The following is a 26,333-nucleotide window of genomic DNA, read 5'->3' as shown; positions in this document are numbered from 1 at the left end:
GGGCCGCCCTCGTGCCCTGCAGATCTCCTTCGACCTGAGCCTGGCCCGGGGCCTGGACTATTACACGGGGGTGATCTTTGAGGCCGTGCTGCTGCAGCAGGAGAACGAGCACGTGGAGGAGCTGGTGGGCGTCGGGAGCGTGGCTGGAGGCGGCCGCTACGACGGGCTGGTGGGGATGTTTGATCCCAAGGGCCGGAAGGTGCCCTGCGTGGGGGTCAGCATTGGCATCGAGCGGATCTTCTCCATCCTGGAGCAGAGGCTGAAGGTAGGTGCTGCAGGCAGTGCGTTGGAGGAGGCTCTAGGAAGTCAGCTGTCGTTTATTAGAGATCTACAGCTCCATGGTATTCAGGGGAAAACAATTTTGGGGGTGAGGGTGGCTGCTTTCATGCCTGAGTGTCCATTCACAGAAGACAGAGCCCTTTTCTGCAGCCCATCAGGATGCAGGTGTGGGCAGCTGAGGGCAGCATTCCCTAGGAAATGTCAAGGAAGTGTTAGAGGCAGCCCTTAGCCCTGGGCTTGGCTCTGAGCTTTTTGCCCCAGTCACTTTGCTCCTCTCTTGCCTGTGAATTTTCCTGTCCTGGAGATTGGGAAGTGATGAATTCTGTATTGTCTGTGACACTCTGTAATGAGCACCCCAGGAAAGCCTCTGAGAAGATTCATCACTCTGTGTTTAATTCTGAGCTTGTGATTCCTGGCAGAGGAGGCCGAGGCAATGTGTTTGTACCTGGAGAATCAAAGGAGACCTTGGAAAGCTGTCCAGGTCCCATGTGGGAGGGAGGCCGAGGTCCCACGGGAGCAGCAGCACATGATCAACTACTGTGACACACTGCAGAGTCTCTGGGGGGCTCATTAAAGGTGCCCAGGTTGTCAGTCACTGAGTTAAGGTCTGGAGATGAGGTGAGGTGCTGTGAGCTGCAGGTTCCCTCAGAGCCAGTCACTCCCACGAGCGTGTCTGTCCCTCCAGGCTTCTGGGGAGAAACTTCGCACAACTGAAACCCAAGTGCTGGTGGCTACACCCCAGAAACACTTGCTTGCTGCCAGACTGAAGCTCATCTCCGAGCTGTGGGACGCAGGGATCAAGGTAAAGGAACCACCTGGGCTCGGTGGTGTCATGGGTGAGGGAGGGAGAGCCTGAAGGAGCTGTAGCACAGCAAGACCAACTTCATTAGTTGTGTTCTCTGCAAGATCTGGGCCTGTCTGAGATCACAGAGCCATTCAGGTTGGAAAATACATCGAAGATCACAAAGTCCAACCGTTAGGTCTAGGCAGGCACAGAAGAACAGCCCAGAGCACTAAAGGCAACCCCTTGCTGCAGGTTTTCGGGTGGCTGCTTTGCTCCAGTATCCATCAAAGCAAATTTGGGTTAGTGATTCATCCTTCCCACTCCCTGCTAGGCAGAGATGCTGTACAAGAAGGATCCTAAACTGCTGAAGCAGCTGCAGTATTGTGAGGACACAGGGATCCCCCTTGCTGCCATTGTAGGAGAGCAGGAGCTGGCAGATGGAGTTGTCAAGCTGAGAGATGTCTCAACACGAGAGGAGGTGAGAATGTCCTTTTATCCAGGTGTCAAAAGTGCTTCCAAACTCTGGAGATCACTGAAAGGCTCTGGATTTTCCCTCAGTGATGATGTTCCTTTGGGAAGCCATAGCACAGGTCTGTTGGGTGTCTCCAGAAAACCAGTCACAAACTGTGTTAGTACCCAAAGCAAGCCTTTGGTCCTTAGAACTGTGCTCTGTTCTAATGCTGCTACCTCCCCCTCTCTTTGCTTTGTAGGTTGATATCCCAAGGGAGAAGCTTGTTGATGAGATCAGGAGAAGGCTGGAGCCCTGAGGACTTCTCTGGCCAGAGCTGCTTGGCTGAACTGCTGTACAACTGGAACCCTGCAGTGCCCTTAACTATTCACTGCCAGCTGAGGCCTGGTTACCATCCACCAGCCTAAGGCTCCTTGCCTGGGCTAAGGCAGCGAGAAGAGAGGAGCCAGAGGGTTTTAAAAGCTATGGGACAGCGCAGTCACCAGCTTAAAGTTCTGGTTAAGTGCTCTGAAGGACGGGTTGAGCTTGTGGGTTCCTAATAGTGCAGTCCCTGCACCTGTACAGGCATTCCCATCACTGCAGGGGGTGTTTCCATGGGCACAGACTGGACGTGGTGCAGCTCACAGAGGTGCAGCTCCAGCGGGATCATCAGGCTGAGCTCTGGAGTGGGGAGGGAGCATGTTGGGCACCCACAGGCCCAGGACATGGGGCGAGGAGGGCAGTGGAAGGGCCAGTCCCACTCCCAGCCCGCACCCGGGCGCTGCACGGGGCTGCAGGACCAGCCTGAGTGGGGGTGATGCCAAAAAGTCGGAGAAGAAACTCTCTAGACTCATTTTGAGTATAGAAAGCCAAAAACCACACACGTTTATTGCAGCGCCGGATGCATCGGAAAAAATCCCAAAGGATGCACCCCGAATCACACACGTTTCATAACTTTATACCATCCTCTAATTACAGATTCAAGGAGGGGCTGTCTCACCCCATTTTCCCCCAGAGGACGCTCCCCTCGGATTGTTTTTCTCTTGAGTGCTTGGTTTCCTGCTTTAGGGACCTGGTTCAAGGCCTAAACCCAGCCTTGCCTCGTCCGTTTCGTATCCTTTCTCGCTTTTATCAGTCTCTTCACAGCTGCGAGTGACCGCCTCTGTTTTACCAAAATTCTTGCTGGTAATGAATCTTGGCAAGAAATTCCACGCTATGCGCTTCCCCTTGGGAACTTCCAACCTTTAGTGAAAACACGTGACACCTTTTAAAGTGTCAAAAATACATAAATTCTGCGGCTAACAATTTCTAATAAAGTACTTAATTTTATGGGGGCGGGGGGGGGCGGAGAGCACGTGTCCCATCAGCGAGGGGGACACGCACGCGGACGCGGCGAGGGGGCCGGAGGCGCACGCGTGGAGGAACTCTGTAGTTTTACATATTAAACAAACAAAAAAAAACAAAAAAAAACCCCGAATTATACAAACCAATTAAAAAAACCCCAACCCAATGATAAACCCGACCCGGCCCTCTCGCGGCTTTCACTTCCGGGCCGCGGCGCATGCGCAGTTCCCGGCGGGAGCGGGGCGGGTCCGGAGCGGCCATGGCGGCGCAGGAGGCGGCGGTGCGGGCACAGGCGGAGGCGGTGCGGAGGCTCAAGCAGGACAAGGCCGATCCCGACGAGGTGCCGGGGGGAGCTCCGGGGATTCCCGGGAATGGGGTGCCTTTGGGGGAGGAGCGGCGCGACTGGGAGCGGGGGTGCTGGGAAGACTGGGAAGCTGCGGATGTTGGGGTGGGGGAAGAGGGGCTGGGGGGAGCGGGGGGTGCTGTGGTGGGCTGGGGTTGCTGGGCTCACGGGGAGGGTGCCGGGGGGAACTGGGAGTGCTGGGAAGTGGAGGGGGCTGAGGGTGCAGGGGAGACTGGAACTGGTGGTACTGGTGTTAGGTGGAAGGATGCCGGGGGTGTTGGGGTTGGGAGGAGGGTGCTGGAGGCGGCCGGTGCTGGGTGCACGAAACGGGAACTGGTGGGGATGGTGATGGGCNGCCATGGCGGCGCAGGAGGCGGCGGTGCGGGCACAGGCGGAGGCGGTGCGGAGGCTCAAGCAGGACAAGGCCGATCCCGACGAGGTGCCGGGGGGAGCTCCGGGGATTCCCGGGAATGGGGTGCCTTTGGGGGAGGAGCGGCGCGACTGGGAGCGGGGGTGCTGGGAAGACTGGGAAGCTGCGGATGTTGGGGTGGGGGAAGAGGGGCTGGGGGGAGCGGGGGGTGCTGTGGTGGGCTGGGGTTGCTGGGCTCACGGGGAGGGTGCCGGGGGGAACTGGGAGTGCTGGGAAGTGGAGGGGGCTGAGGGTGCAGGGGAGACTGGAACTGGTGGTACTGGTGTTAGGTGGAAGGATGCCGGGGGTGTTGGGGTTGGGAGGAGGGTGCTGGAGGCGGCCGGTGCTGGGTGCACGAAACGGGAACTGGTGGGGATGGTGATGGGCACTGGGGAGACAGATGTGGGTGGTGGGGATGGTGGTGGACACTGGGGAGGCAGGTAGGGATTATGATGGACACTGGGGAGACAGATGTGGGTGGTGGGGATGGGGGCAGGCACTGGGGAGGCAATTGTGGGTGGTGGGGATGGGGGTGGACACTGGGGAGACAGATATGGGTGGTGATTGAGGTGGTGGGAGTCAGGGAATGGTGGGGGGGCTGAGACTGGGGGGTTGTATCAGAAGTGGGAAGTACCAGAGAGGAGCAGGGAGTGCCCCTCTGGTTGCTGAGGAAGTGGGAATAGTGGATGTATTGAGGCTGGGGAATCTGGGCACACTGGGAAGGCTGAGGCTGAAGGTACAGGGGAAGGCTGGGCTGGTGGGTGGGCTTACCTCCAGCTCCCTGCTTCTTCCCTCCCCAGATTGCAAAGGAGGTGGCAAAGCTGCTGGAGATGAAGGCCCAGCTAGGAGGAGATGAGGGGAAACCCAAGTTTGTGCTCAAGACCCCGAAGGTAACTGTTCCCAGCACACTCCTGTGCCTCTCTGTGTGCACATCCTCCCTCAGAAGCCCACACACACCTCTGGGCAAAACCCCAGCACAGACACACCTGCCTTTGTTCTCATTTCTGTTTCCCTTTTGCTTTTAGCAGCAGAGGGGAGAGGGGTGGAAACATCTTTGACAGCACCCAGCCCAGATACCCACTGGCTTAGAGACTTTCTGGTGCTTATATGACAAGTTATGAATGCTGCTCACAAACAACATCATCACTCAGGTTATGGTGATGCCACTGACGTAGGAGATCGTAGAAATATGGAATGGTTTGGGTTGGAAGGGGCCTTAAAACTCATCTAGTTCCAATCCCCTGCCATGGGCAGGGGCACCTTCCACCAGACCAGGTTGCTCCAAGCCTTGTCCAGCCTGGCCTTGGACACTTCCAGGGATGGGGCAGCCACAGCTTCTCTGGGCAACCTGTGCCAGGGCCTCCCCACCCTCCCAGGGGAGAATTTCTTCCCGGTACCTAAATGTCTCAAAACTGTCTCTCTTTTCCATTTCCTTTGTTGTGTTCTTTGGTAAATGTATTTGTGGTGTGAGCCCTGAAAAGTTGAAGGGTATTTCACTGTTTAAAGTTGTGGAGAAGGGGATTTTGCAGCTCTGTGAGTGCCAGGGAAACACAGTTGAGTTTCCAGCCTGTCTCAGCCCTGTCAGTGGCTGCCCATCACTGAGCAACCTGTGAGTGGGGGGTTAGAAGTGCCTGGTCTCTGCTTCCTCCTGCCTGCAGGTCCTAGAGAGTGAAAGTGGAAGGTCTATTTAGTTAACAATGATTTATTTGTTGTTGAGAGCCTAAAGGTGGTCACTGAAACAATTCAGTGACCCTTAAAAGCAAAGAAATGGGAAGTGAGCACATTGTGGTGAACCATATACAAGCATTTCACAGGTGTTGGATTTTAAAAGATGATTTTTCTCTGTGTTTGGAAATTTTAGAGCTGCTGATTGTTCCACACCCTCAGAGCGTGTGTGTCCTCTGATTGTACATCTTGGGGTGGCTCATTGGGCAGGGGTCTTGCTTATAGGTGTGAATCAGAGCTGGGGGCAGGTCCTGGCTGCGCTGTCAGGCTCAGAAGCTCTGAACTCTGACTGTTGGATCTGTTTTAGCTCCTTTGTTTCCTGTGTTGTGAAACTCCTGACTTAGATTTCCCTCTGCAGGTCATGGCAGACTCTGTCTGAGCTCTGTCCTGATGTTTTCCAATGTTTTTTGGTGCTACCTTTTACCAATACCTGGCATCTGGACCTGGTCTCTCTGGCTCCGTTAGCAGTTTCTTCCTGTTGTTTCTGGCATCTCTCTCACTCCGTGCCTCTCACCCACAGTGTCCTTTGCTCCTTCCTTTCTTCCCTCGCCCCAGGGCACGCGGGACTACGGCCCCAAGCAAATGGCCATCCGGGAGAGGGTCTTCAGTGCCATCATCTCCTGCTTCAAGCGCCATGGGGCAGAAGTCATTGACACACCCGTGTTCGAGCTGAAGGTGAGTGAGGGCACAGCAGGTTGGCTGAGCTGGTGAGGATCCTCCAGCTGACAGTGTTGAGGGTTGAGTTTCCTTCCTTCAGCTCCTAGGTACCCTCACTTTCTCTCCTGCTCCGGGGCTTTTCCCCTGCCACTGAAGGTGCTGTTTGTTTGTTGTTGTGTTGCAGGAGACGCTGACAGGGAAATACGGGGAAGACTCGAAGCTCATCTATGATCTGAAGGATCAAGGAGGGGAGCTGCTGTCCCTGCGCTACGACCTGACAGTATCCTGCCACAGCCTGAGGGGCCTTGCCTGGCCTCCCTTTGGGGCAGTGCTGCCCTGAGGGGGAGGGAGGACCCCAAACTGACAGGGAGAGCGTGAGCAGGCAGTGTGGTTCAGTTGGTGCAGAACCCTTGCTCTGTTATTTACTGTGTGTTGCTTCTGTTTGGTGAAGGAATGGTTAGAATCATGGAATATCCTGAGTTGGAAGGGACCCACAAGGGTCATCAAGTCCAACTCCTGGCCCTGCCCAGGACACCCCAACAGTCCCACCCTGTCCCTGAGAGCGTTGTCCAAATGCTCTTTGAGCTCTGGCAGCCTTGGTGCTGTGCCCACTGCCCTAGGGAGCCTGTTCAGTACCCAACCACCCTCTGGGGGAAGAACCTCTTCCTAATATCCAACCTGACCCTACCCTGACACCATGCCCTGTGTGTGTGGGGTAAGGAAGATTTGTACTGAGTGGGGTTTCTCAGGGTACCCAGACCAGGCTGCTGCAGCACAGCCCACGTGAGACTGAAATCCGGCCTGAGGTGCTGCTGAAGATGCCTGAAGGGACACTTAATGGCAACATGTGTGGTCTGTGTCCTGGACAGCTGTGGAGACCTCAGGGAGCAGTGACAAGTCCAGCTGTCTCTTAGCAGTTCTTCGCCCCACAGGTGCTGGGTTTTGGGAAGATAGTGAGGACCCAGCGCTGCCTGTGACTGGTAACTGGGGGGGGATGATCCCTCCCTGTTCCCATCCTTAACCCTCTGTCCCAGGTGCCCTTCGCTCGCTACCTGGCCATGAACAAGATCACCAACATCAAGCGCTACCACATTGCCAAGGTGTACAGGAGGGACAACCCGGCCATGACCCGGGGCCGCTACCGCGAGTTCTACCAGTGTGTGAGTCTGGCTGTTGGCAGGGGCACTGCAGGGGGAGGCTGTGGGCTGGGCAGCACCTGTGGGCACGTAGCACTGTCAAAATGCAGGATCCAACACTGTGCTACCCTTCCCTGTGGCTATGGAAAGCTCTGGAGGATTCACTAATCTTCTCCTTAGTGTGCCTTCACTTAGTGTGAAAAACAGCTGGGGAGTGGGAGAGTAGGAGTGACAGCTGTGACAGGGTGTTGGTGTGGTGGGCAGCTTTGTCACAGAGCCCCCCGGTATCACCACCTTCACCCTGTGGGGGAAGGCAGCTCCTTCCTCCATCCCACAGCACTTGCCAGCCGGGTGGAGGGGAAATATTTCCTTCTGATCCCAAATCCGGCAGCGGTTCAGCTGTGGGTGTGTTAGCAGGACACACAGACCAGGCTAGGCCGTGGTATACCCTACTTGTGTGCTCTGTTCAGTCAATCCTCACTTCAAAGGAAGGGAAGAGCCAGAGGCCAAATTACAGAACAGGTAACAAAGCAATTTCCTTCGTGGCTCTCTCGTGGTAGCCCTGAGGAACAGCTTTGTTGTGCTGTACTGACACAGTCCCCAGGGGCTCATATTGCAAACAGTTATTTTGTTTGAGAATGTTCCTGCTTCATCATACAATCTCTGGGGATACCTTCCAGCTCCAGCTTGGTGATTCCCATTTCCAAACGACTCAGGGTCTTCGCCTGCTGTCCCATCTGAAAGACTGTTCCAGGATAGCTCACTCCTAGGATAGCTAGAAATGGTCTTCTAATAGCCAGGCTAAACTTATTTGTATCTGAGTACTTGTCCTTGTTTAAAGACTTCAGCTCTTTAAACAGTAGCTGTCATCCCTTGATATGGATTCTTCTCCTTTCCTAGATGAACATTTGGGAAATGTTTAGTAAAATCTTCCCCTCCTTAGGTCACCTAAATCAAACTGTTGCCTTCTTTCCCTGGAATTATGGAGTTTTTTCCTTCTCTGCTCAGCCTAGGAGGTTTTTCTTCCTCTTTTCTTCAACATCATTCACCAGTCCCTGTTTTTTTTCAGTGAGATTTCACCTGTGCCATGTACAGTGGTGGCAGCACTTTCCTGACTGTACTTGCTAACTCAACTTCCACAGGGATTGCATCATCCCTTCTTGCACTCAGCTGATAAAGATTAACTAATGTGATGTCATCTCTTTCCTCCTCCAGTTTATTTTGGGAGCTTGGTGAAGCCCTGTTGAAATTTACCCACTTAGTTAAAATTATTCCTGTACTCAAAATCTCACTGAAGACTTTGCATTTGGGGATTCCTAAATAGGAGTCAAAGAATGGCTCTCTTGTTGCTTCTGTGTTTTATTTCTCTCTGAACACTGATGTTGTCCTTGTTGTTTTCCAGTCATGGGATATCAGCCTATTAAAGCATCTTGATGTTGGGCTTTAGTTATTTTGTGTGCTAGTTCATCTTACAGTCTCTGGTGGGGACCACTCAGGCTTCTTGATCTCATTTTCTCTCTTGGCAGTTGAAACTTTGGTTATGCCTCAGTTTTGCTTCTCTTGTCTTCTTCCCTGATCATTAACTTGATTGGCATGTGTGTTAAAAAAAACCCATCCTAAGAATCAAGGCAAAACATCTGGCATTTAGGTCATAGCAAATGAGACGTAGTTTTCTCCTCCCCTTCCTGCTTCCTTTGTTCTATTTATTTACTGCTGATGGCTCTGCTGGCTCCTTTCTGCATTGTTTTTTCAAGGATCTCTGTTTCAGACTGTCACAGGGTCGGGGCAGCAGGTCACAGCACACAAGCTCTTGGCAATGCAGTGGACACAACAGCACTGCTGCCTTCCATGAAAGAAGGTCCTCACCCACATCCTGTCCCTTCTGGATCCCATCTGCAAGGGATGGTGCTCTCTCACATCCCATTTCTGTTGGTTTCTGTACACCAGCTGCTGTCACCAGCAGAGCTGAAGCTGTTTTGCTGCAGCCATGGATTGCTCACTGCCTTTTCCTCTGCCCCAGGACTTCGACATCGCCGGGCAGTTCGACCCGATGATTCCCGATGCCGAGTGCCTGAAGATCGTGCACGAGATCCTGAGTGACCTGCAGCTCGGGGACTTTGTCATCAAGGTGATACTGGGCTTCTCTGTGCCATGGTGGGAGGCAGTGGTCATTGTCCCTGGGGTTTTACACAGCAGCACCTGTTCCCACTCTCAGGCCTGATCCAGGAGCTGATCCCATCTCTCTGCATCCTCATGGTAAAGGCTGGACCTCAGCTTGGGCTGGGAATGCCAGGAGGTTTCCTGAGTCTGCAGTTGGCAGAGTTCTCTCCAGGACTAACCACAGACCCCTGCAAAATTCCAGCAGCTGACTAGAACCATAGAATCACAGAATGGTTTGGGTTGGAAGGGACCTTAAAACTCATCCAGTTCCAAATCTCTGCCATGGGCAGGGACACCTTCCACTAGCCCAGGTTGCTCCAAGCCCCGTCCAACCTGGCCTTAAACAGTTCCAGGGGTGGGGCAGCCACAGTTTCTCTGGGCAACCTGTGCCAAGGCCTCCCTACCCCTATAGTAAAGAATTTCTCCCTAATATCTATCTGAGCAGGTGACTGTCATGTTCACTGCCTGCAGTATAACAGGCTCTGGTTCAGGATCCCTGCCCTTATCCAGGTCCTGATGCCCCCTTAGCAGGGGGTGTGGTGTTGCCTGCAGACTCCTGCCTTCCCAGCAAGTCCTTTCTGGAACTGAGGCATTTTCACTACCCATGGAAATGTGAATCCAGCTGAGCCTTGGCCTCAATTACCTACTATTACAGAACACAATTAAACTATGGAATTCACTATACTATCAATAAAAATAAATCCTTAGTGAGGTTTTAACATAATCAGATGTCCCTTTGCTCTTATACTGACAGGACACTGAATTTATCTTCTTGACCCATGGTCTGTTCCTGAGCTGTTTTTACGTGTCTACATGAGAGGACTCAGGCCCTGATGGTTTTTTGTCTCTGTTGAGTGGAGCCTTTGGCTCTAGAAGGAAATGTGAAGGCTCTACCCAGGCTTGGGAGGAGTCAGTGGTGCTATTTGGTCTGCTCTGGGCAGCTCAGCTGCCCAGGAATGGGAAAGAGAAATGGCAAACAGGAAAAAAAAACAACTTGACAGACATCTAGTCTCTCTTGCATTCTTAAAGCTAGAGGGGAGAGAAACTGGACATGGCTGAAGCATCTGTTTGAGTCCATAATTCCTGATGTGCTTCCTCTCCCCCAGGTCAACGACCGGCGCATCCTCGATGGGATGTTTGCAGTTTGTGGGGTCCCAGACAGCAAGTTCCGAACCATCTGCTCCAGTGTTGACAAACTGGATAAGGTATGGGCTGCAACTGCTGCTGCTGCAGTCTCAGTGAGCCTCCTGTCCCCCTGTCCTGCCATGGTCCAGGAGAAGTGGCTGGGAAGTGCTGATTAACATCGAGTTATTCTTGTTCCCACCTTTCCCTGGAGGGGAGGCATGCAGGGCACAGCAGTCACGTGGGAAAAGTGGATGCTCTGCTTTCTTCTCCAGTAGCTCACGAGGTCCTGATAAATGGAGAGGAGGGAGGGGAGAAATGCTCTTCATTTGGGAGGTTCAACATCCCAAACCTTCACCTGCTAAAGGTGCTGCTGCTTATGAACCAGGCTCATGAAAACCTGCACCAGACTGGGCCAAGGCATTGAAAAGCCTTTTTGAATGTATTGGGTTGAGTCAGGTGGTGTGAGGAATTGCAGTTGTGTCCTGGAATTACAGTACAGCCCAGATTGGAAGGGATCTTGGAAGATCATCCAGTCTAACCTTTACTAAAATTTCAGACTTCAGTTGCAAGGTGAGTGTGACATAAAGGTTAAATTTCTGGTAATGCAGGAGTAGAGGAGTGCAATCCTAAATGACAGTGTGTAACAGGACAGTTTGGAGGTGACAGGGCAGAGCAAAAGGGAAATCCACAGCTGAGTCAGCTGGCACAGTCGTGGTGTTGTCCAGGACCCTGCTCATAAACACTGTCCTGCAAGGTGCTGCTGCTGTTTGGTGATGTGATGTTCAGCATCCCTGGGGAGGACACAGAACCTGCAGCCCCGTTCCAGCATGATCCAAGCACCACTGGACAGTGTGTGCCTCTGGCTGTGTGTAGGACCCTCAGGAAACAGCAGTGAGAAGTGAGGTGGGTGTGTATGGGGGAGGTTTCTGTATTTTACCTGGAAACAGAGGAGAGGATTTGGAGTGAGAAGGAGTAAGAGATCCCTGGTCACTTCATTCACCCTCTGTTGGTTTGGGCTGGTAGCACAGGTACTTTTATCATGCTGAGAATAAGATGTGACTGTTTGTGTTGTTTACCCAGGTTTGGTGTGACACTGAAAAGCCACCTCAATGTGCAGCTTCCCCTGTAAGACACAAGGCAGGAGGTGCCCACAGGTTTGAGCTCAGCAAGCTGCCTGGAGAGCACTGGCTGTTGTGAGGGTCTCCAAGGGATTCAGGCCATTTTGTGGCTTTTGGGAGGAGGGAAAGGTGCCAGAGCAGGGGCAACTGATTGTCTTGGCTGTAGGCCCTTGTCAGATAAAGATGTTGGAGATCAGTTTGTGTGTTATACAGTCCTCCTCTAATAACTAAGAAAGAGAAACCTTGAAGTGAATGAAGTGCAGTCTGAAAACTCAGATTTCTTGGCTTGGGATCCGAAGTAGAAGTTGGAGGAACTCTGTGTTCAGAGTCACATGGGGGATACTGTGGGCTGACTGTTTTAAGGAGTGCTCCTAACCTTCCTGTGAGACCCTGTAAACACAGCAGCCTTGTGTCTCATCTCAGGTGGTCATGGTGCTTTGTTGAAGGGGGAACTGCCTTTTCCCTTGGAGGCCTCGTTGGATGGTCAGATGAAGTCAGCTGGAGGAAGTCTCACAGCCCTGGTAGCAGGGAGATCCATTGTACAGGCATGACTAAAGTGTGGGTTTGGGGGCTGTGTATGTGTGGAAAAGCAGTAGGAGGGGACCATTGGGCTCTTTTAAAATGGGATTCTTTATGACTAGGTACCTAACCAGGGAAGCCAGAGCACCAAGGTGGCTTTCAGATTCGGTGTTTTTACAGTACTGATGTTCAATTCTGGACAGACATCAAACCAAAGGAATTTTTGTAGGGTTGGGGCACAAACAGACTGTGCAGAGGTACAAGAAATGGAATAAGGACCGCATGACTGTGCTCTGAGAGGTGCTACTTCTCTCATGCACCCTTTAGCCATGCTGAAGGGTTTCTGCCGTGCAAAGATCTGTTGCTGGCAGATGTGTCTGTTCATCTGCATGTGCAGGGCCACCAGAACTGTCCCTGGGAGAGCCCACATCCCTGGCTCAGTGGCTGATGCCCTTCTGTCCCCTCACAGGTGCCGTGGGAGGAAGTGAGGAGCGAGATGGTGGGAGAGAAGGGGCTCTCTCCCGAGGCTGCGGATCGCATCGGGGAGTACGTCCAGCTCCACGGTGAGCACTGGGGGGTCGAGCCCTTGGGCTTGTTCTGGGGATGGAGGGTGCACAGGGCACACACACGGCTGGCTGGGGCCACTGTGGCTGGTGCTGCTGCCCTGGCACACCTGAGGCAAGTCTGGTTCCTACAGGTGGGCTGGACCTGATCGAGCGGCTCCTGCAGGACCCAAAGCTGTCGCAGAACAAGCTGGCCAAGGAGGGGCTGGGGGACATGAAGCTGCTGTTTGAGTACCTGACCCTGTTTGGCATCACAGGGAAGGTGAGGAGGTGCGGGGGCAGGAGGGGGTGCTGCCCTGGTGAGCCCCCCAAGCACCCAGTGACGGGGCCGCCCTCGTGCCCTGCAGATCTCCTTCGACCTGAGCCTGGCCCGGGGCCTGGACTATTACACGGGGGTGATCTTTGAGGCCGTGCTGCTGCAGCAGGAGAACGAGCACGTGGAGGAGCTGGTGGGCGTCGGGAGCGTGGCTGGAGGCGGCCGCTACGACGGGCTGGTGGGGATGTTTGATCCCAAGGGCCGGAAGGTGCCCTGCGTGGGGGTCAGCATTGGCATCGAGCGGATCTTCTCCATCCTGGAGCAGAGGCTGGAGGTAGGTGCCTTTGGTGCTCAGCTAAGCAGTGGTTCACATCTTCCCCCAGCATCCCCAGTCCAGCAGATGCTGAAGTGAATGTTCCTTGCCACAGCCCCTGGAGAAGCCAGCCAGGCCTCTGCTGTGCTCTGCTGCAGGAACCAGAGCCAGGACATAACCACCAAATCTCTGGCCTGGCAGAAGATCTCTGGGGCTCCCACTGAAGGCAAGATCCTTCTTCCCACAGGCCTCAGATATGGCTTCTCCGGCTGCTGCTGTGGGAAGCACTTAAATCCTCAGCAATGCCAGGTACCCAGGGCAGGTGCCTTGGTGTTCCCCCCTGCATTAGGCATCTGTGACCCCAGGTTCTCCTTGGCAGGACAGCATTGCTCTTCCAAGGAAACAGCAGCTTCACACATCTATTTGTCCTGCCTATGGCACTACAGAGATGAGACAGGGATCAGATGTCCCAGGGCAGGAAGCGAAGTGCCTCTGAGGGTTTCCCAGATACCTTTTTCCTCTTTCCCTGTCCTCAGAGTTGCTGTACCAGTGTGTCCTCCATCCCAATCAATGGGTGTAAAATAGGTCTTTGTAAAAAGACCTTTGTAAAAAGACCTCCCAAAACACTGCTGCACATTCTCCTCCCCCAGGGGCCTGGTGTTGCTTCTTTCCTGGCAACCAGACACAACTGGAATTTCTAAATAGAAACTGAATTCCTCCCCCACCACCTCCGGTCCTGGCCAGGTTTGTTCCTCTGCAGGTGACCTTTTAAAGGCTGCTCCTTTCAGCAAGGCAGCAGGAAAATGCCACTTGGAATATCCAGCATCTGCCACAGGAGCTGGTGGAGCATCTCAGTTTGCTGCTGTTAATTTAACCCCTAGTTGGCAGCTCAGCTGTAGAGCAGAGCCTCTGTCCACCTTCTGCAGGGCTTGCTGCTCCTGAACTGCTTGGAGCAGATCTCTGGGAGGCCTTTGGATGTAGAGGAACAGGAGGGAGGCTGTCTTAAGCACCCCATCATGGAACAACTGCAGCAAATGAGATTCTGCTCCAGGAAGGGGTCTGTGGAACATCCCTAATTCTGAGTTTGTGCTGTTCATCCTGCTGAGCCTGATCCCCCTCACTGCTGAATCGACAGACCTGGGGTGGTGACCCCTCCTGCTCATGGAATCTCAGATCCCTCAGTTATGTCTGTGGCATCTTTTGAGTCTTGTCCCCTCTCTAGGCCTCTGAGGAGAAGATCAGGACAACAGAGACGCAGGTGCTGGTGGCCTCTGCCCAAAAGAAGCTCCTTGAAGAGCGGCTGAAGCTCATCTCCGAGCTGTGGGATGCTGGAATCAAGGTATGACCCACTGATGGCAAAGTCAGGAGCTGCCTGATCCACTCTCTGTGCCAGGAATGGACCAGATCTGACTTTGCTTTGGGAGGAAGGAGTTAGCAGGGAGCAGTTGGGGGCAGACTCTCTCTTCCCAGTGTCCCAAATCAGGTGCTCTCCAGGAAGGACTGGGCAACAGGGCTTGGTTAGCCCTGTTAAACTGCAGGGCTGCTCTGGGTCTGGTGTCTCAGGACAGATTCCCAATGGGCACACTGCCTTGATGAGGGGAGGGGAAGGGAATGTCTCAGTGCTCTGCAGGGCTCCTGGGCCTGTAGGGACACCCCAGTGACATGGACTGGAGCCACATCCACATGTCTGTTAACACCCCTCCAAGGATGGCGATTCCACTGCTGCCCTGGCCAGCCTAAGCCAGGGCCTGACCACCCTTTTTGGAGAAGATATTTTCCCAACATCCAACCTAAACCTCCCCTGGCACAACTTGAGGCCATTTCCTCTTGTCCTGTCCCTGTTCCCTGGGAGCAGAGCCCAACCTCCCCCTGGCTCCCCCCTCCTGTCAGGGAGTTGCAGAGAGCAAGAAGGTCCCCCCTGAGCCTCCTTTTCTCCAGGCTGAGCCCCCCCAGCTCCCTCAGCTGCTCCTGCTGCTCCAGCCCCTTTCCCAGCTCCATTCCCTTCTCTGGACACTCTCCAACCCCTCAATGTCTTGTTGTGAAGGGCCCTGAACTGGACACAGCCCTGGAGGAGCCTCAGCAGGGCCAGCACAGGGCGACAGTCACTGCCCTGCTCCTGCTGGCCACACTATTTCTGATGCAGGCCAGGATACCCTTGGCCCTCTGGCCCACCTGGGAACACCTGGGCTCACGTTCAGCCACTGTCAGCCAGCACTCCCAGGGCCTTTCCCACTGGGCAGCTTTCCAGCCCCACTGCCACAAGCCCATAGCTCTGCAGGGGTGGTTGTGACCCAAAGTGCAGGACCCAGCACTTGGCCTTGTTAAACCTGGTGCCCAGCCTTCTCCCTGAGCCCGTCCTCTTCCCCACCACACAACCACAGGCTCACCAGGCCAGACCAGCAGTGCCTGGCTGAGGGGGTGCAGTGGAACAGCCCAGTTTGATGACGGTGTCGTGCCCTGGTTCTCTCCCAGGCAGAGATGCTGTACAAGAAGAACCCCAAGCTGCTGAACCAGCTGCAGTACTGTGAGGACACGGGCATCCCTCTGGTCGCCATCGTGGGTGAGCAGGAGCTCAAGGATGGAGTCGTCAAGCTGCGGATTGTGGCAACCAGGGAGGAGGTGAGGCCTGTGGCAGCTTTGCCACAGGGTGATGGGCTATGTGACCCTTCAGCCCAGCTCAGCCCAGGCCTCCAGACCCAATGGAGGGTCAGCTTCTGTAAGGCCCCACATTCCCGTTCCTTGCCCTTCCTGGAGCTATGGAGAGCTGTTGTCTCCAACTCTGGAGAGTTTTCTGTTCTGTGGTCTCCCTGAACTCCCAGCTATTCCTCACCAGGAGCCTGGAGCATGGAGGGGGGATTCAGTGGGCTTTTTGTCCACCACACAGGACCATTGATGAAGGTCCTGGAGATGCCCTCTTAGAATGAGTGGGAATGAGCAGGACTTGTAACCCTGTAACACTGCAGGGCTGCTCTGTCCCTGTTAGGACAGATTCTCAAAGCAGGCAGCACTGGAACCAGTGCATGGGTCACTGGGTGGATCACTGGCTTTGGAACCAGTAGGAAAGAGTGGGAAGAGCACTGCCCTCCCAACCACTGGTCAGGAGGGGGCTTGTTGGGATTGCAGGTTCCTGCTCTTACAGGTTCAACTCCTGTGGGTCCTGCAGCCCATTCCATCCCCAGAGAGGGGCTGGTGCCACCCCAGTGTGACCTCCCGAGACACAGGGCCAGGACTGTGGTGACACATCAAGCTGCTGGAGTTGTGTTGAAGCAACTTTGTGCTCCCCCCTGTGCAGGTCAACATCCGCAGGGAGAGCCTGGTGGAGGAGATCAGGACGAGAACGAGCCAGCCTTAGCCCCCTCCGGGACACGTCTGCTCCTCGGTTGGATTCTGGCTGACAGATTTCCTCCTGTAAATGCCTTGGCCAGGCTGTGCAGCAGCGGGTGGGGGGTCGGGGGGGCTCTGAAAGCTGTATTTATTCTTGTCTCATGCCCTCCCTCCCCCGGCGGGAGCAGAGGCTGTGCCGACTCCTGCGCCCTGCCCTGGCCCTCGAGAATGTTGTGGAGGTTGTGGAGGTGGCTCTGGCAGACCCCTCTGCCGCAGCGACCCGTGGAGCCCCAGCAGACCTCGGCGGGCTTGGCTGCAGCTTCTTGTTCCCGTCGCGTTGAATAACCATCCCGGCCCGTCTGGCTGCAGGGCGGTGACCTTCTCCCCAGCAAAATGTAACGGCGCGGCTCCCAGAAACATAATAAATCTGTCTGTCCCCCGCCGTGACTCCTGTCCCTGCTCGCCGCTCGGGGCAGCGATTTGCTCACCTGCCTCGCTGAGCCGGAGCCGGTTTTTAAAGGTCACTGTGGCTGTTGCTGCAGCCGCGATGGTCCCTCCTGCCTCCGCATCCCCGCGCTGCTGCCAGGCCGTGACAGGTCCCTCCGGAGCCGGCGGGAGCTCCATGAGCAGCTCCCCCTGCCCCGGTCACGGGTGGGACGGGCCCCCCCGGTGTCCTGTGGGTGCCCCGGGGGTGCCCCCCCGCCCTCCTCGCTGCTGACCCACACGTCTGGCCGGGTGTCCCCAAATCGGGGCAGGTTTAAACCCGCGGCTCCCTCGCGTGGAGGGAGCGCGGGGGCCGTTCCTGACAGAGAAGGTGGGCGCGGGTCCCCCAGCCCGTCCGAGGCGGAGCGGGGAGCGCCGCTGGGACCTTCCGCCCCCCGTCCCGAGCAGCGGGAACAGCAGGAGGAGCTGCGGCGATGGATGCGGAGCAGGGCGCCCTCGGGGCCCTTTGCCCCCCCTGCTCTCCCTTTCCTACCCGGCCGCTCCTTTGCATTACCTTGCCTTGCCCACCCCTCCCATGCCTTGCCTCGCCTCGCCTTTCCTATCCCTCCCGTGCCTTTCCTATTCCTCCCTTACCTTTTCCCCTTGCCCTGCCTACCCCTCCCTTGCCCCTTGTGCCGGTGGGAGCTCCCCGAGGGGTTCTGTGGGGCCCTTGGGGCCGGGCTCCCTGGATGGTGTTTTTATTTTTTATTTTTTTTTTTTTAATTCTATTACTAGATATGTGATGTTTATTTAAATAAAGGTTTTAGGGCTGGGGTTGAAATGCCATCTGTTGGGCCAGGGGGGACATAAAGGCTGGAATGGGCACCCTGGGACTGGAGCCAGACCCAAACCCACGTGGAGCTGCAATGGAAATACTGGGGCTGGAGCTGAAATAAATCCCGTGGGAAAGGGGATGGAGCTGTAGCTCGGGGGCGGCAGGAGCTGCCTGGGGGGCTCCAGCCCCCCCAGTGGTACCAGGGGGCTCAGGGCTGACCCTGGGGCTCTGAACCAGCACTAAGGCACCTTTGGGATGGGGACCCTGGGGCCCAGTGGCTGTTCCCAGCCCCTGGTGCTGGCTGGGGGGGCTGTGGGCAGGTGGGGTGTGAGACCTGGAGTGGGGGAAAGGTGTGTGTTGCAGGTCAGGTCTCATTTCCCCCAAAGCTGGGCCCCATTGGGACAGAGTGGCTGGAAAGCTGCCCTGTTGGAAAAGGCCCTGGAGGTGCTGGTTGACAGTGGCTGAACATGAGCCCAGGTGGGCCAGAAGGCCAAGGGCAACCTGGCTTGTGGCAGCAGGACCAGGGCAGTGACCGTCCCCCCGTGCTCAGCAACACAAAATATGAGGCCATATAGTGACTTCAGACACTGCCCAGTGGGCTGATTAACTGTCTGCAAACACTTGAGGAAGTGTGGGTGATAATCTGTGTTTTAACATCACAGTAAGGCAAACGCAGCTTCCTCTTCATAAACTGCCAAATATAAGCATATCCTGTAGTCTTCAACCTGGAAAAATACCAAAATTAAAATTAAATAATGTCCTTTTTAAAATACTGATAACACCAGGCACTAATTCTTACCTGGTTTAAATGAAGACAAATGATATCTCTATAGTTGAAGTTTAATGTTGATTCAATATTTCCCCCCAAAGTAATTTATATTGAGTACTTAACTTAAGGCTTAAATGTCTCCTCGTGATCCTTTTTAGTACATACCTTAAGTCTTTACTCATCATAATTATGAGGCGGTGGAACTAATTAAAAAGAGAGCAGTACTGCCACAATGGAGGTAATTTAGACTTTAGTTTAAAGCAGTAAAAATATGCTTAGAACTCCTTGATGTAATCTTGCATCACCAGCAGGAATCCTGTAAATTACCAAAGGAAAACAGCCCATTTGTGCTGGTGATTCAGTGGTTGAAGAGTTGCAAAGTTCTAATTCCTGCACTAATGATGCAGCTGAAGCTCTTTGGTGACCTGAGGGTGCTGGTTCTGGGAAACTTCAGAACTATCTCCAAGAAATTAGATGAAGACAGGAGCAGCATGTACTATTACTGATACTCGGAATTTTAGCTGTTCATTCAAAAATCATCTCAATTATTCGTGCTCCAGAGTGTGTGTGCTTCGAATTGTCAGGGAATTGATTTCCTCCACCCCCAGGCTTTCTGAGATGAGTTAGTAGTGGGTGACAGGAAAATTTAAATGTATTATCCGAGCATGTGTGAAGTCACTTGAGAAACTGAAACTATGGACACTTCTGCACCCTGTGTTATGAGAGAGGTGTGGAATTATTGGAGGATATTTGATAATTGCTGATAACTGAATCTGGGCTGCACAGTGTGCTCTTGTTTTTTCAATAGCTGGGAGGAAAGTGAGGGGACAGTGGAATCATCATGTAATATTTCACTTGATTTTTTTATGAAGGGTTTTCATAAGCTGAAAATTATTGATCAGTCACAACAGAAACCTCCTTCTCTGGTGTGAATAAAGACCTGCATCAGACAAATTACATGGAATTTTTTTTGAAGGAGATTCTGTCCTTTGCTTCAGGAGCAGCACAGAGAGAAACCTTGTGGGTTTATCCCCTGAAAGTCTTCCACATACAAAAAAATCTGGATAGGAGTCAAGTTATCTGTTTTGTTATCTTAGGTAAAACTGAGATGGACCTGCTGAGATCTGAATCTAATTCCAGCTATGGAATGTTTTCATGAGGTGTGATGAGCCTGTTTAATAGTCTTTTGATCTGCATTTTACAGATCTGAGAACCCAGGTAGCAGCCCCAAACTGCTCTGAGGAAGCCATCTGAGTTGTTTTTTCTCTCTTTTTTGAGGAAAGTGTCAGAAGGCCTGAAAGATCCCCCTTATATTGTGAAGAGATTTAGCTAATTATTGCCCTAGGAAGGTAAAATTCAAGCCAAGGAGAAATATTATGCCCCTTCTTCAGGATTTCATTATTCAGGCCAGAAGAAGAGTCTTGGTCATCAGCCCAGCATCAAAAAATTACACCTGCCACTGCATTTCTCCTTCAAGCACAAATCAAGCGAAACCAAATCCAGATCTCTCACTCTTCAGGGCCAACACCAGACAATTATGAGAGCTGTAGAATTACAAGATGGCTCATGCCTTTCTATGTGGAGTATAAGGAGTATAAGCTTTCTTTATCCTTATCCTTACACTTTCCTTATCCTTATCCTTACACTTTTCTTATCCTTATCCTCTTGTGAACCAGTAGGAAGCTGCCCCTCTCTCTCCCAGGCAGCTCTGAACAGGGAGTGCAGCTGCACAGAAGAAATATGATTTAATGAGGGTCTAGGAACAGACTGCAGTGCTGAAACAAGCTGCCAAGGCAGGCAAGAATATCTACCACTGCCTACACACCACCAAAACCTTTCCTCTCCTCTCTGTTCTCCCATGCTTGTCCCTCCTCTGGTCCCTCCCTTTCCCTTTCCTACGTCTCTTCCCCTAAACATCCCATATGACGTTTCATACAGTCCCTGGGTTCTGCTCTGCACCATCCCCACGTTCTCCTCCCTCTCTCTGTCTCATATCTCATTGCCCTAAAGCTTTATGACATTTCCAGGAGAAAGTTGCCTTCAGTACATCACCTTGGTGGGCTTGGATGAGCAGGAAGAGGAGTGGGAGGAATTTCTGTGAGGTTGCTGCCTCTTGTCTGATCAGTTTTTGGAAGTGAAATGTGTGCTGAACTAAGGACAAGGAGACACGTTCAGCACAGTGTTACAAGTCACCACGAGCTTGTTCCTGGTAGGGGAGAGATCACTCCTGGGAAATAGGAAAAAAAAAGGCAGCATCACTTGGTCTGGGCAAAGCAGGGGTCAAGGTGAGATGTGTGACCCCTGAGACACGTCTGAACACAGGGAGCCGTGAGCCTCCCTTGCTCCTGCCGTGTTGGGATGGGTTGGGTTGGGCAAATAATGTCCCAAGGACACAGTGCTAAAATGGGGTCTTAGAAATCTGACTAACTCTGGACAGATGCAGAAGGAAAATCCTGTAGCCAAAAAAACAGCTGCCAACAGAAGAGACAGATGTTACTCTGGAGAGCTACAAAGCTGGATTATGGAGCTGGTGCCAGTGGATGTGGGCAAGGTTAAAATGCCTGTAGGAGAGGAGGGTGTCTCACAAAATCAGGGATGGGGTAGCCCCTGGAGTGCATGAATGAGGCCAAGGAAAGAAGCAATGCCTCGCTGGAAGAGAGGGAACAAGCGTGGAAAAGTCATTTTACACTTCCAAAACCTGCAAACTCTGTGGATGAATGTGCGTGGAAAGGATCAGGGCAGCTGAGGTGGCCTGGGAGGCTCAAGGACATGGGATGTATGCAGGACTACAAACCTGGCTCTGAAGAAGGAAAGATTAAGAGGCCATGACTGGACAAGCCACATAGAGCAATCCAGCTTGGAATATTTCATCAGGCACCTGTAGCTTGGAAGGACTTTGCCCCTAGCAGCCCATGAGGGGCTCTGGGGGGGAATTGAGGTGTACAATGAATGTCTCCAGAGCTTCTGTCCCTGAATGCTGAGTATTATCCAGGATTATCTGCTCAGGGTAGCTTGGAAAAAAGTCTCTAACTGGAGATGCAAAGCTCTTGGCCCCTGGTGAGAAGGGGAAGGTGACCAGCATGGACATTTGGGTGCCTTCAGCGCTGAGTGATGGAGTCTGGGCACAGGTGGAGGGGAATGGGCACACCTGGGCTTGCAAGGAGGGTAAAAAACGTGGGACAGGTGTGGGTGGAATGAGGGTGATCTGTGGGGTCAGGGAGGGGAATGGAAGAACCCTAAGAGCGGGTGGAGGGGAATGGGATGAACCCGAGGGCACAAGAGGTTGACTCGGGCCCCTCTGCCGCACTCAGGAACCTCCTTTCCAGCCCAAAAAGCCCCTTCTCTCCCCAGGGTCTCATTTTCTGCCCCGACACATCCGAAAGGCCCCGGACACCCCCGCGCCTTCCCCAGCTCGCCCGGGCGAACCCCCCGCGCCCCCCCGTCTCTCTCCAGCCCCCGCCCCGGTCCCGCCCCCGTCCCGCCTCTGCCGCCGCAGCCGCCGCGGGTCCGGGCCTGGGCAGGCGGCGGCGGGGCCATGCTGGGCAAGGACTACATGCTGGCCATCGTCCTGGTCAACTGCGACGGTCAGCGCGGGGCCGGGGGGGCACGGGCAGGGGCACAGCCCGCGGGGCCAGCGCCGCGCTCGGGGCCGCGGCCGCGCTGTGGGACCGCGTTGCGGGATCGATGCCGGGTTGCGGGGCCGGCGCTGAGTGCCGGGGCCGGGTTGCGGGTTTCGGGGCCGGGGCCGAGCGGGCCCCGAGGGTCGGAGCGGCGGCCGCGCCCGGCGCTGTCCGCGGTGCTGATCGGGGCCCGCCCGGCCCCGCCAAGGTCGCGGGAACCCCCCACCCATCCCCTGGGCACCTCCACCCCCGTGCCCCTCCACCCCCGGAGCACCGCGCCCTCCCACTCCCGGGACCCCCCATCCCCCGCGACCCCCCATCTCCCGGGACCCCCCATCCCCCGGGACCCCCTGGCCGGTCGGGACGCGCCGCCCCCGCGGGCCGGGCTGGCTCCGGCCGTGCTGCGCCACGGGATCGTGTCCGTGCCCGCGCGGGGCTGGGGGCGCGGGGGGAGGCGGCTGCAGCTCCCCGGGGCACCACCCTCGGCCCGCACCCCGGGGTCTGTGCCGGCCCTTTCCCGGGCTGGGCTGGCTGCCGCGGGCCCTGCCCGGACGCCCCACAGGATGCCCGGCCCGGCAGGCCCGGGATGCCCCTGCCCTCTGTGCCCCGCCGGGGTCCCGCCGTCCCCCGTGTGCCGGCCAGGCAGGTCCCCGCAGCGGGGTCTGCCACCGCCGCAGCCTGGCTGGCACCGTGCCACGTTCCCTCGCCATGCTCCTCTCCCGCGCCGTGGGCCCAGCCACCCACCCAGAGGCCACCGCAGGACCCTTTAGCTGCTGGGCAAAGCATCCCGCAGCTGGGGTGCCTTCCCTCCCCACTCTCTGCCTATCACACTCTGTCTGTCTCTGCACAGACAATCTCTGGAGCGACCAGAGCCTGGAGACAGACCCCGACCTCCCCCCAGGCTGGAGGAAAATCTGTGACTCTCTGGGCACCTACTACTGGCATGTGCCGACGGGCACGACGCAATGGCAGCACCCTGCACGCACCACCAGCCCAGGAGGGCACCCGGAGGGTGATGGAGAGGAGACACTACAGGGAAGGGTAGGGGATGTGGGTACAGGGGGTGGTGGCTGGTGTTGGATCCCACCCCTGGCAGAAGCCTGCTGAAGGCCCTCTGGGCCAGCCTCCCCTCGGAGCAGGCCTGTCTCTGTCATCCCAAAGTCCTGCTCAGCCCATTTCTGGCCAGGGCTGAGCCCCTTGAAAGGCTCCTGCAGGCTCCGTGTTGATTTTAGGCGCATCCTGGCCACACAGGATGCACACAGGCCCGTTGCTGTCCTGGGAGGGAGGGCTCCTACCTGGTGCTTCCTGACAGCCTGTCTTGTTGCCCTCCCTTTCCTCCTGTCTCCCAGGAATGCCAGGCCCCCGGAGCGAAGCACTCGGCAAAGGATAGGCCCATTCCCAGCCCCATGGCTTCGCTGACCAGGAGGTAGGGCTACCCTGGTGCTCTGCTGGCTTGTTTATGGGGCACTACTGATCCTTCGCCACCACTGGGTGCTTGGCCCCAGTGCCCTCCCAGAGCAGCCCCCCGTGCTGGAACCAGCAGCACCATCCCTATGGGATGCTTCCCAGCTGGTGGCATGGGGGTATGGTGGTGCCAGGGCATTCCTGGCGCTTCCCTGGGTGCCCCAGGGACCACGCAGAGGGAGCTGCCCCTCACTGCCCTGTCCCTCTGCAGGCCCTCGCTGTCCTGGCACGGAGAGGACACCCAGCACAGCGCAGAGCCCGGCTCCAAGGTACCGCATCCCGCCGGCTCCGCTGCCGCATCGTGGGCTGGGGCTGGCAGGGGAGGAGGCGAGTGGCAGCTGGCAGGGACGTGGATGGGTGGGAGCCAGAGCAGGGGTGACCCTGCTGGCACGGTGAGGGGCACGGGGGGGAGGTGGCCGTGCCAGCGGGCACCGGAGCCCCAACGTGTCTCTGCTCAGTGCTTTGCCGTGCGCTCACTGGGCTGGGTGGAGATCCCCGAGGAGGACCTGGCACCGGGCAAGAGCAGCATTGCTGTCAACAACTGCATCCAGCAGCTCTCCAACAGCAAGGGCCAGGGCTCTGCGGAGAACCGGGGTGAGGTGAGAGCCTGGGACGGGGCTGCCAGGCAGAGGCCCACTCCAGGGCTGCTGCTGCTGAGGCTGGATTGTGCTGGGAGGGAGCAGGGATCAGTGCCAGAGGGAGTTTACTCTCCACACAGGGTATCCATGTGATGGTTTCAGGTGTGGGGCAGGTAGGTCTCACAGGGCTGTTCCTTGGGGACAGTGCCAGGAGTGCCTGGTGGGTCCCCACACATGGGAATGGTACCTGGGAAGGGCAGGGGTGGGAATCAGAGCTGTTCCCATGCCTGGAGCTGATTAGGCTGGGGGGACAGGGGTGTCCCTACATGTGGGCTGGGTTCTGGGGAAGCCCAGGCTGTCTGCCAGGCTGAGGGAGCTGCTGCCCCTCTGCAGGGCCAGGACCTGGTGATGATCCTGAAGAAGGACACCATGAGCCTGGTGGACCCCCTTGATCGCAGCCTCATCCACCGCCAGCCCATCCTCAACATCCGCGTCTGGGGCGTTGGCTGCAACAACGGCAGGTGCTGGGGCCAGGGCAGAGCTGGGGGCTGGGGGTGGCTCTGCCTGCTTGGGGGGAAGGCACCCCAGCAGTGACCTGTCCCCTCTCCTCCCTCCCCGACTGCCGCCGTGGCTGCAGGGACAGGTAAGGGGGCACAGGGCTGGGGGGCAGTGCAGGGAAGGGGCTCTGTCAGGGTCTCACTGGCTTGCTCATGGCCGTGCAGAGACTTCGCCTTCGTGGCCAGTGACAAGGACACCTGCGTCCTCAAGTGTCACGTCTTCCACTGCAACGTGCCCGCCAAGGGCATCGCCAAGGCCCTGCATGAGATGTGCTCCAAGGTGGGATTTTAAAGGGGCCCCGTTGGGTGTGAGCACAGCCCGGGGGTCTCGGGGGTGAGGGGAGGCACCAGGACCCCCGTCTGTTGCAGATCGTGGCCGAGCGAGCCGTGGCCAGCAGCCGCCTGCCTCGCGCTGCCACGCTGGAGCCCATCTCCACCGAGGACCTGCCGCTGCAAGGTACCGTCCCCCGGTGCTCCCCCTGCCCACAGCCCACCCTCGGGCAGTGGGGGTGTCCAGCAGCCAGATCTTGGGGTCCTTGGGGATGTGGGGGACACAGCGGGGGACACAGAGGTACCCCCACCTCTTCCGTACTGGCAGTGGATATCCTGGAGGCGGTGAGGCAGTCGATGCAGACCTACGAGGCGCTGTACATCGGCAGCCTGCCCGTGCCCAGGGCCATGGGTAAGCGCCGCTGCCCCCACCCCCGCAGCTGGGGGACGCCCAGCAAGCCCCTCCTTGCTTCGTGGGACGGCCGCGTCCCGGGGCCGGTGGGATGGGGTGGGACGGGGTGTCCCGTTCCGCAGGGATGGACGTGTTGAACGAGGCCATCGAGAAGCTGACGAGGAGCCCCGGGCGGGAGAGCTGGACGCCCTCCCTCATCTACGTGTCGGACACGGCCATGAGGGTTCAGCCGGCGCAGGTTGGGGGGCACGGGGGGCTCCGGCCGGGGTGCCCCCGGCAGGGCGGGCCCGGGGGGCGGCCAGGGCTGGACGGGCCCGCGGGGTGCCCGCAGGAGCCCGAGGAGGCGGCGAACATCTGGGAGTGCCAGGTGCGGTACGTGACCTTCCTGGGGGTGGGCCGGGACGCGCACACCTTCGCGCTCATCGTGGACACGGGGCGACGCTTCCAGTGCGCGGCCTTCTGGTGCGAGCCCGACGCCGGCACCATCTCGGAGGCGGTGCAGGCCGCCTGCATGGTGAGCCCCGGGCGGCGGGCGGGGGTGGCCCCGGGGCCGCGCCCCCCGCGCTGCCCGCCCTGTCCCCCCGCAGGTGCAGTACCAGAAGTGCCTCGTGGCCGCCGCGCCGGGGGCGAAGGCGAAGAGCACGGCAGGCCGGGGCCGGGCCGGGTCGGCGGCCGCGGGGGACGGAGCCCGCGGAGCGGCCAAGGCGGGGGGGGGCGCGGCGGGTGCGGACCTGGGGATGCCCCCCCGGGGGGGGGGGGGGCCCGGCGGGTGAGCGGCGTCCGGCGGGAGCCCCCGGCCTGCGCCTGCAGCCCGTACGAGAACTGGGGGGGGTCGTTCCAGCCGCGCTCCTGGTTCCCTGCGGCGGCGAAGGAGCGCGGTGAGATCGCGGAGAGGGGACACC

At 56.6% G+C, this 26,333-nt stretch overlaps 3 protein-coding genes across 5 annotated transcripts in view; all 3 read left to right on the top strand.

The window, feature by feature from the left end:
* Window positions 1–2,708, top strand: part of LOC108502557 (histidine--tRNA ligase, cytoplasmic-like) — a 6,054-nt gene extending 3,346 nt beyond the window's left edge. Inside the window, exons 7-10 of the mRNA XM_017825597.1 lie at window positions 23–265; window positions 965–1,081; window positions 1,395–1,541; window positions 1,774–2,708. Coding sequence (XP_017681086.1) covers window positions 23–265; window positions 965–1,081; window positions 1,395–1,541; window positions 1,774–1,830 — 564 coding nt within the window. The 3' untranslated portion in view covers window positions 1,831–2,708. The remainder of the gene's footprint in view (window positions 1–22; window positions 266–964; window positions 1,082–1,394; window positions 1,542–1,773) is intronic.
* A 395-nt stretch (window positions 2,709–3,103) lies between these two features.
* Window positions 3,104–16,901, top strand: HARS (histidyl-tRNA synthetase). 3 transcript variants are annotated; one of them, XR_001876518.1, is made up of 14 exons: window positions 3,104–3,195; window positions 4,408–4,497; window positions 5,888–6,007; window positions 6,174–6,269; window positions 7,024–7,149; window positions 9,146–9,253; window positions 10,392–10,490; window positions 12,517–12,610; window positions 12,745–12,872; window positions 12,958–13,200; window positions 14,402–14,518; window positions 15,652–15,798; window positions 16,472–16,587; window positions 16,692–16,801. XR_001876518.1 is itself a non-coding variant. In XM_017825602.1 (13 exons), the coding sequence occupies exons 1-13, from the start codon at window positions 3,115–3,117 to the stop codon at window positions 16,529–16,531; spliced, it is 1,509 nt and encodes a 502-aa protein (XP_017681091.1). In that variant the 5' UTR covers window positions 3,104–3,114; the 3' UTR covers window positions 16,532–16,901. The 3 variants fall into 3 exon arrangements, 2 of the variants coding, with proteins under 2 accessions (XP_017681091.1, XP_017681092.1); XM_017825602.1 differs by having other exon boundaries at window positions 16,472–16,901; XM_017825603.1 differs by lacking the exon at window positions 3,104–3,195 and adding an exon at window positions 3,536–3,637 and having other exon boundaries at window positions 16,472–16,901.
* Window positions 16,902–22,014: 5,113 nt separating this feature from the next.
* The window catches only part of LOC108502556 (amyloid beta A4 precursor protein-binding family B member 3-like), a 5,963-nt gene continuing 1,644 nt past the window's right edge, over window positions 22,015–26,333 (top strand). The window contains exons 1-13 of the mRNA XM_017825596.1: window positions 22,015–22,114; window positions 23,001–23,191; window positions 23,500–23,576; window positions 23,826–23,883; window positions 24,073–24,213; window positions 24,586–24,713; window positions 24,830–24,835; window positions 24,915–25,029; window positions 25,119–25,206; window positions 25,348–25,431; window positions 25,554–25,669; window positions 25,763–25,945; window positions 26,019–26,154. Of these exons, the coding sequence (XP_017681085.1) occupies window positions 22,066–22,114; window positions 23,001–23,191; window positions 23,500–23,576; window positions 23,826–23,883; window positions 24,073–24,213; window positions 24,586–24,713; window positions 24,830–24,835; window positions 24,915–25,029; window positions 25,119–25,206; window positions 25,348–25,431; window positions 25,554–25,669; window positions 25,763–25,945; window positions 26,019–26,154 (1,372 nt within the window). The 5' untranslated portion in view covers window positions 22,015–22,065. The remainder of the gene's footprint in view (window positions 22,115–23,000; window positions 23,192–23,499; window positions 23,577–23,825; window positions 23,884–24,072; window positions 24,214–24,585; window positions 24,714–24,829; window positions 24,836–24,914; window positions 25,030–25,118; window positions 25,207–25,347; window positions 25,432–25,553; window positions 25,670–25,762; window positions 25,946–26,018; window positions 26,155–26,333) is intronic.

Source organism: Lepidothrix coronata, unplaced genomic scaffold (assembly GCF_001604755.1).
Source record: "Lepidothrix coronata isolate B3197 unplaced genomic scaffold, Lepidothrix_coronata-1.0 Scaffold121, whole genome shotgun sequence".
NCBI lineage: Eukaryota > Metazoa > Chordata > Aves > Passeriformes > Pipridae > Lepidothrix > Lepidothrix coronata.
The sequence above is the reverse complement of the archived record's forward strand: the minus strand, read 5'-3'. Positions and strand labels throughout refer to the sequence as shown.

Excerpts from the sequence above, each read along its gene's own strand:
- HARS (XM_017825602.1), top strand. The coding sequence starts at position 3,115 with ATGGCGGCGCAGGAGGCGGCGGTGCGGGCACAGGCGGAGGCGGTGCGG. Across the intron at positions 4,498-5,887 it reads TTGTGCTCAAGACCCCGAAG|GGCACGCGGGACTACGGCCC; the intron begins GTAACTGTTCCC and ends CCCTCGCCCCAG. Across the intron at positions 15,799-16,471 it reads TTGTGGCAACCAGGGAGGAG|GTCAACATCCGCAGGGAGAG; the intron begins GTGAGGCCTGTG and ends CCCCCTGTGCAG.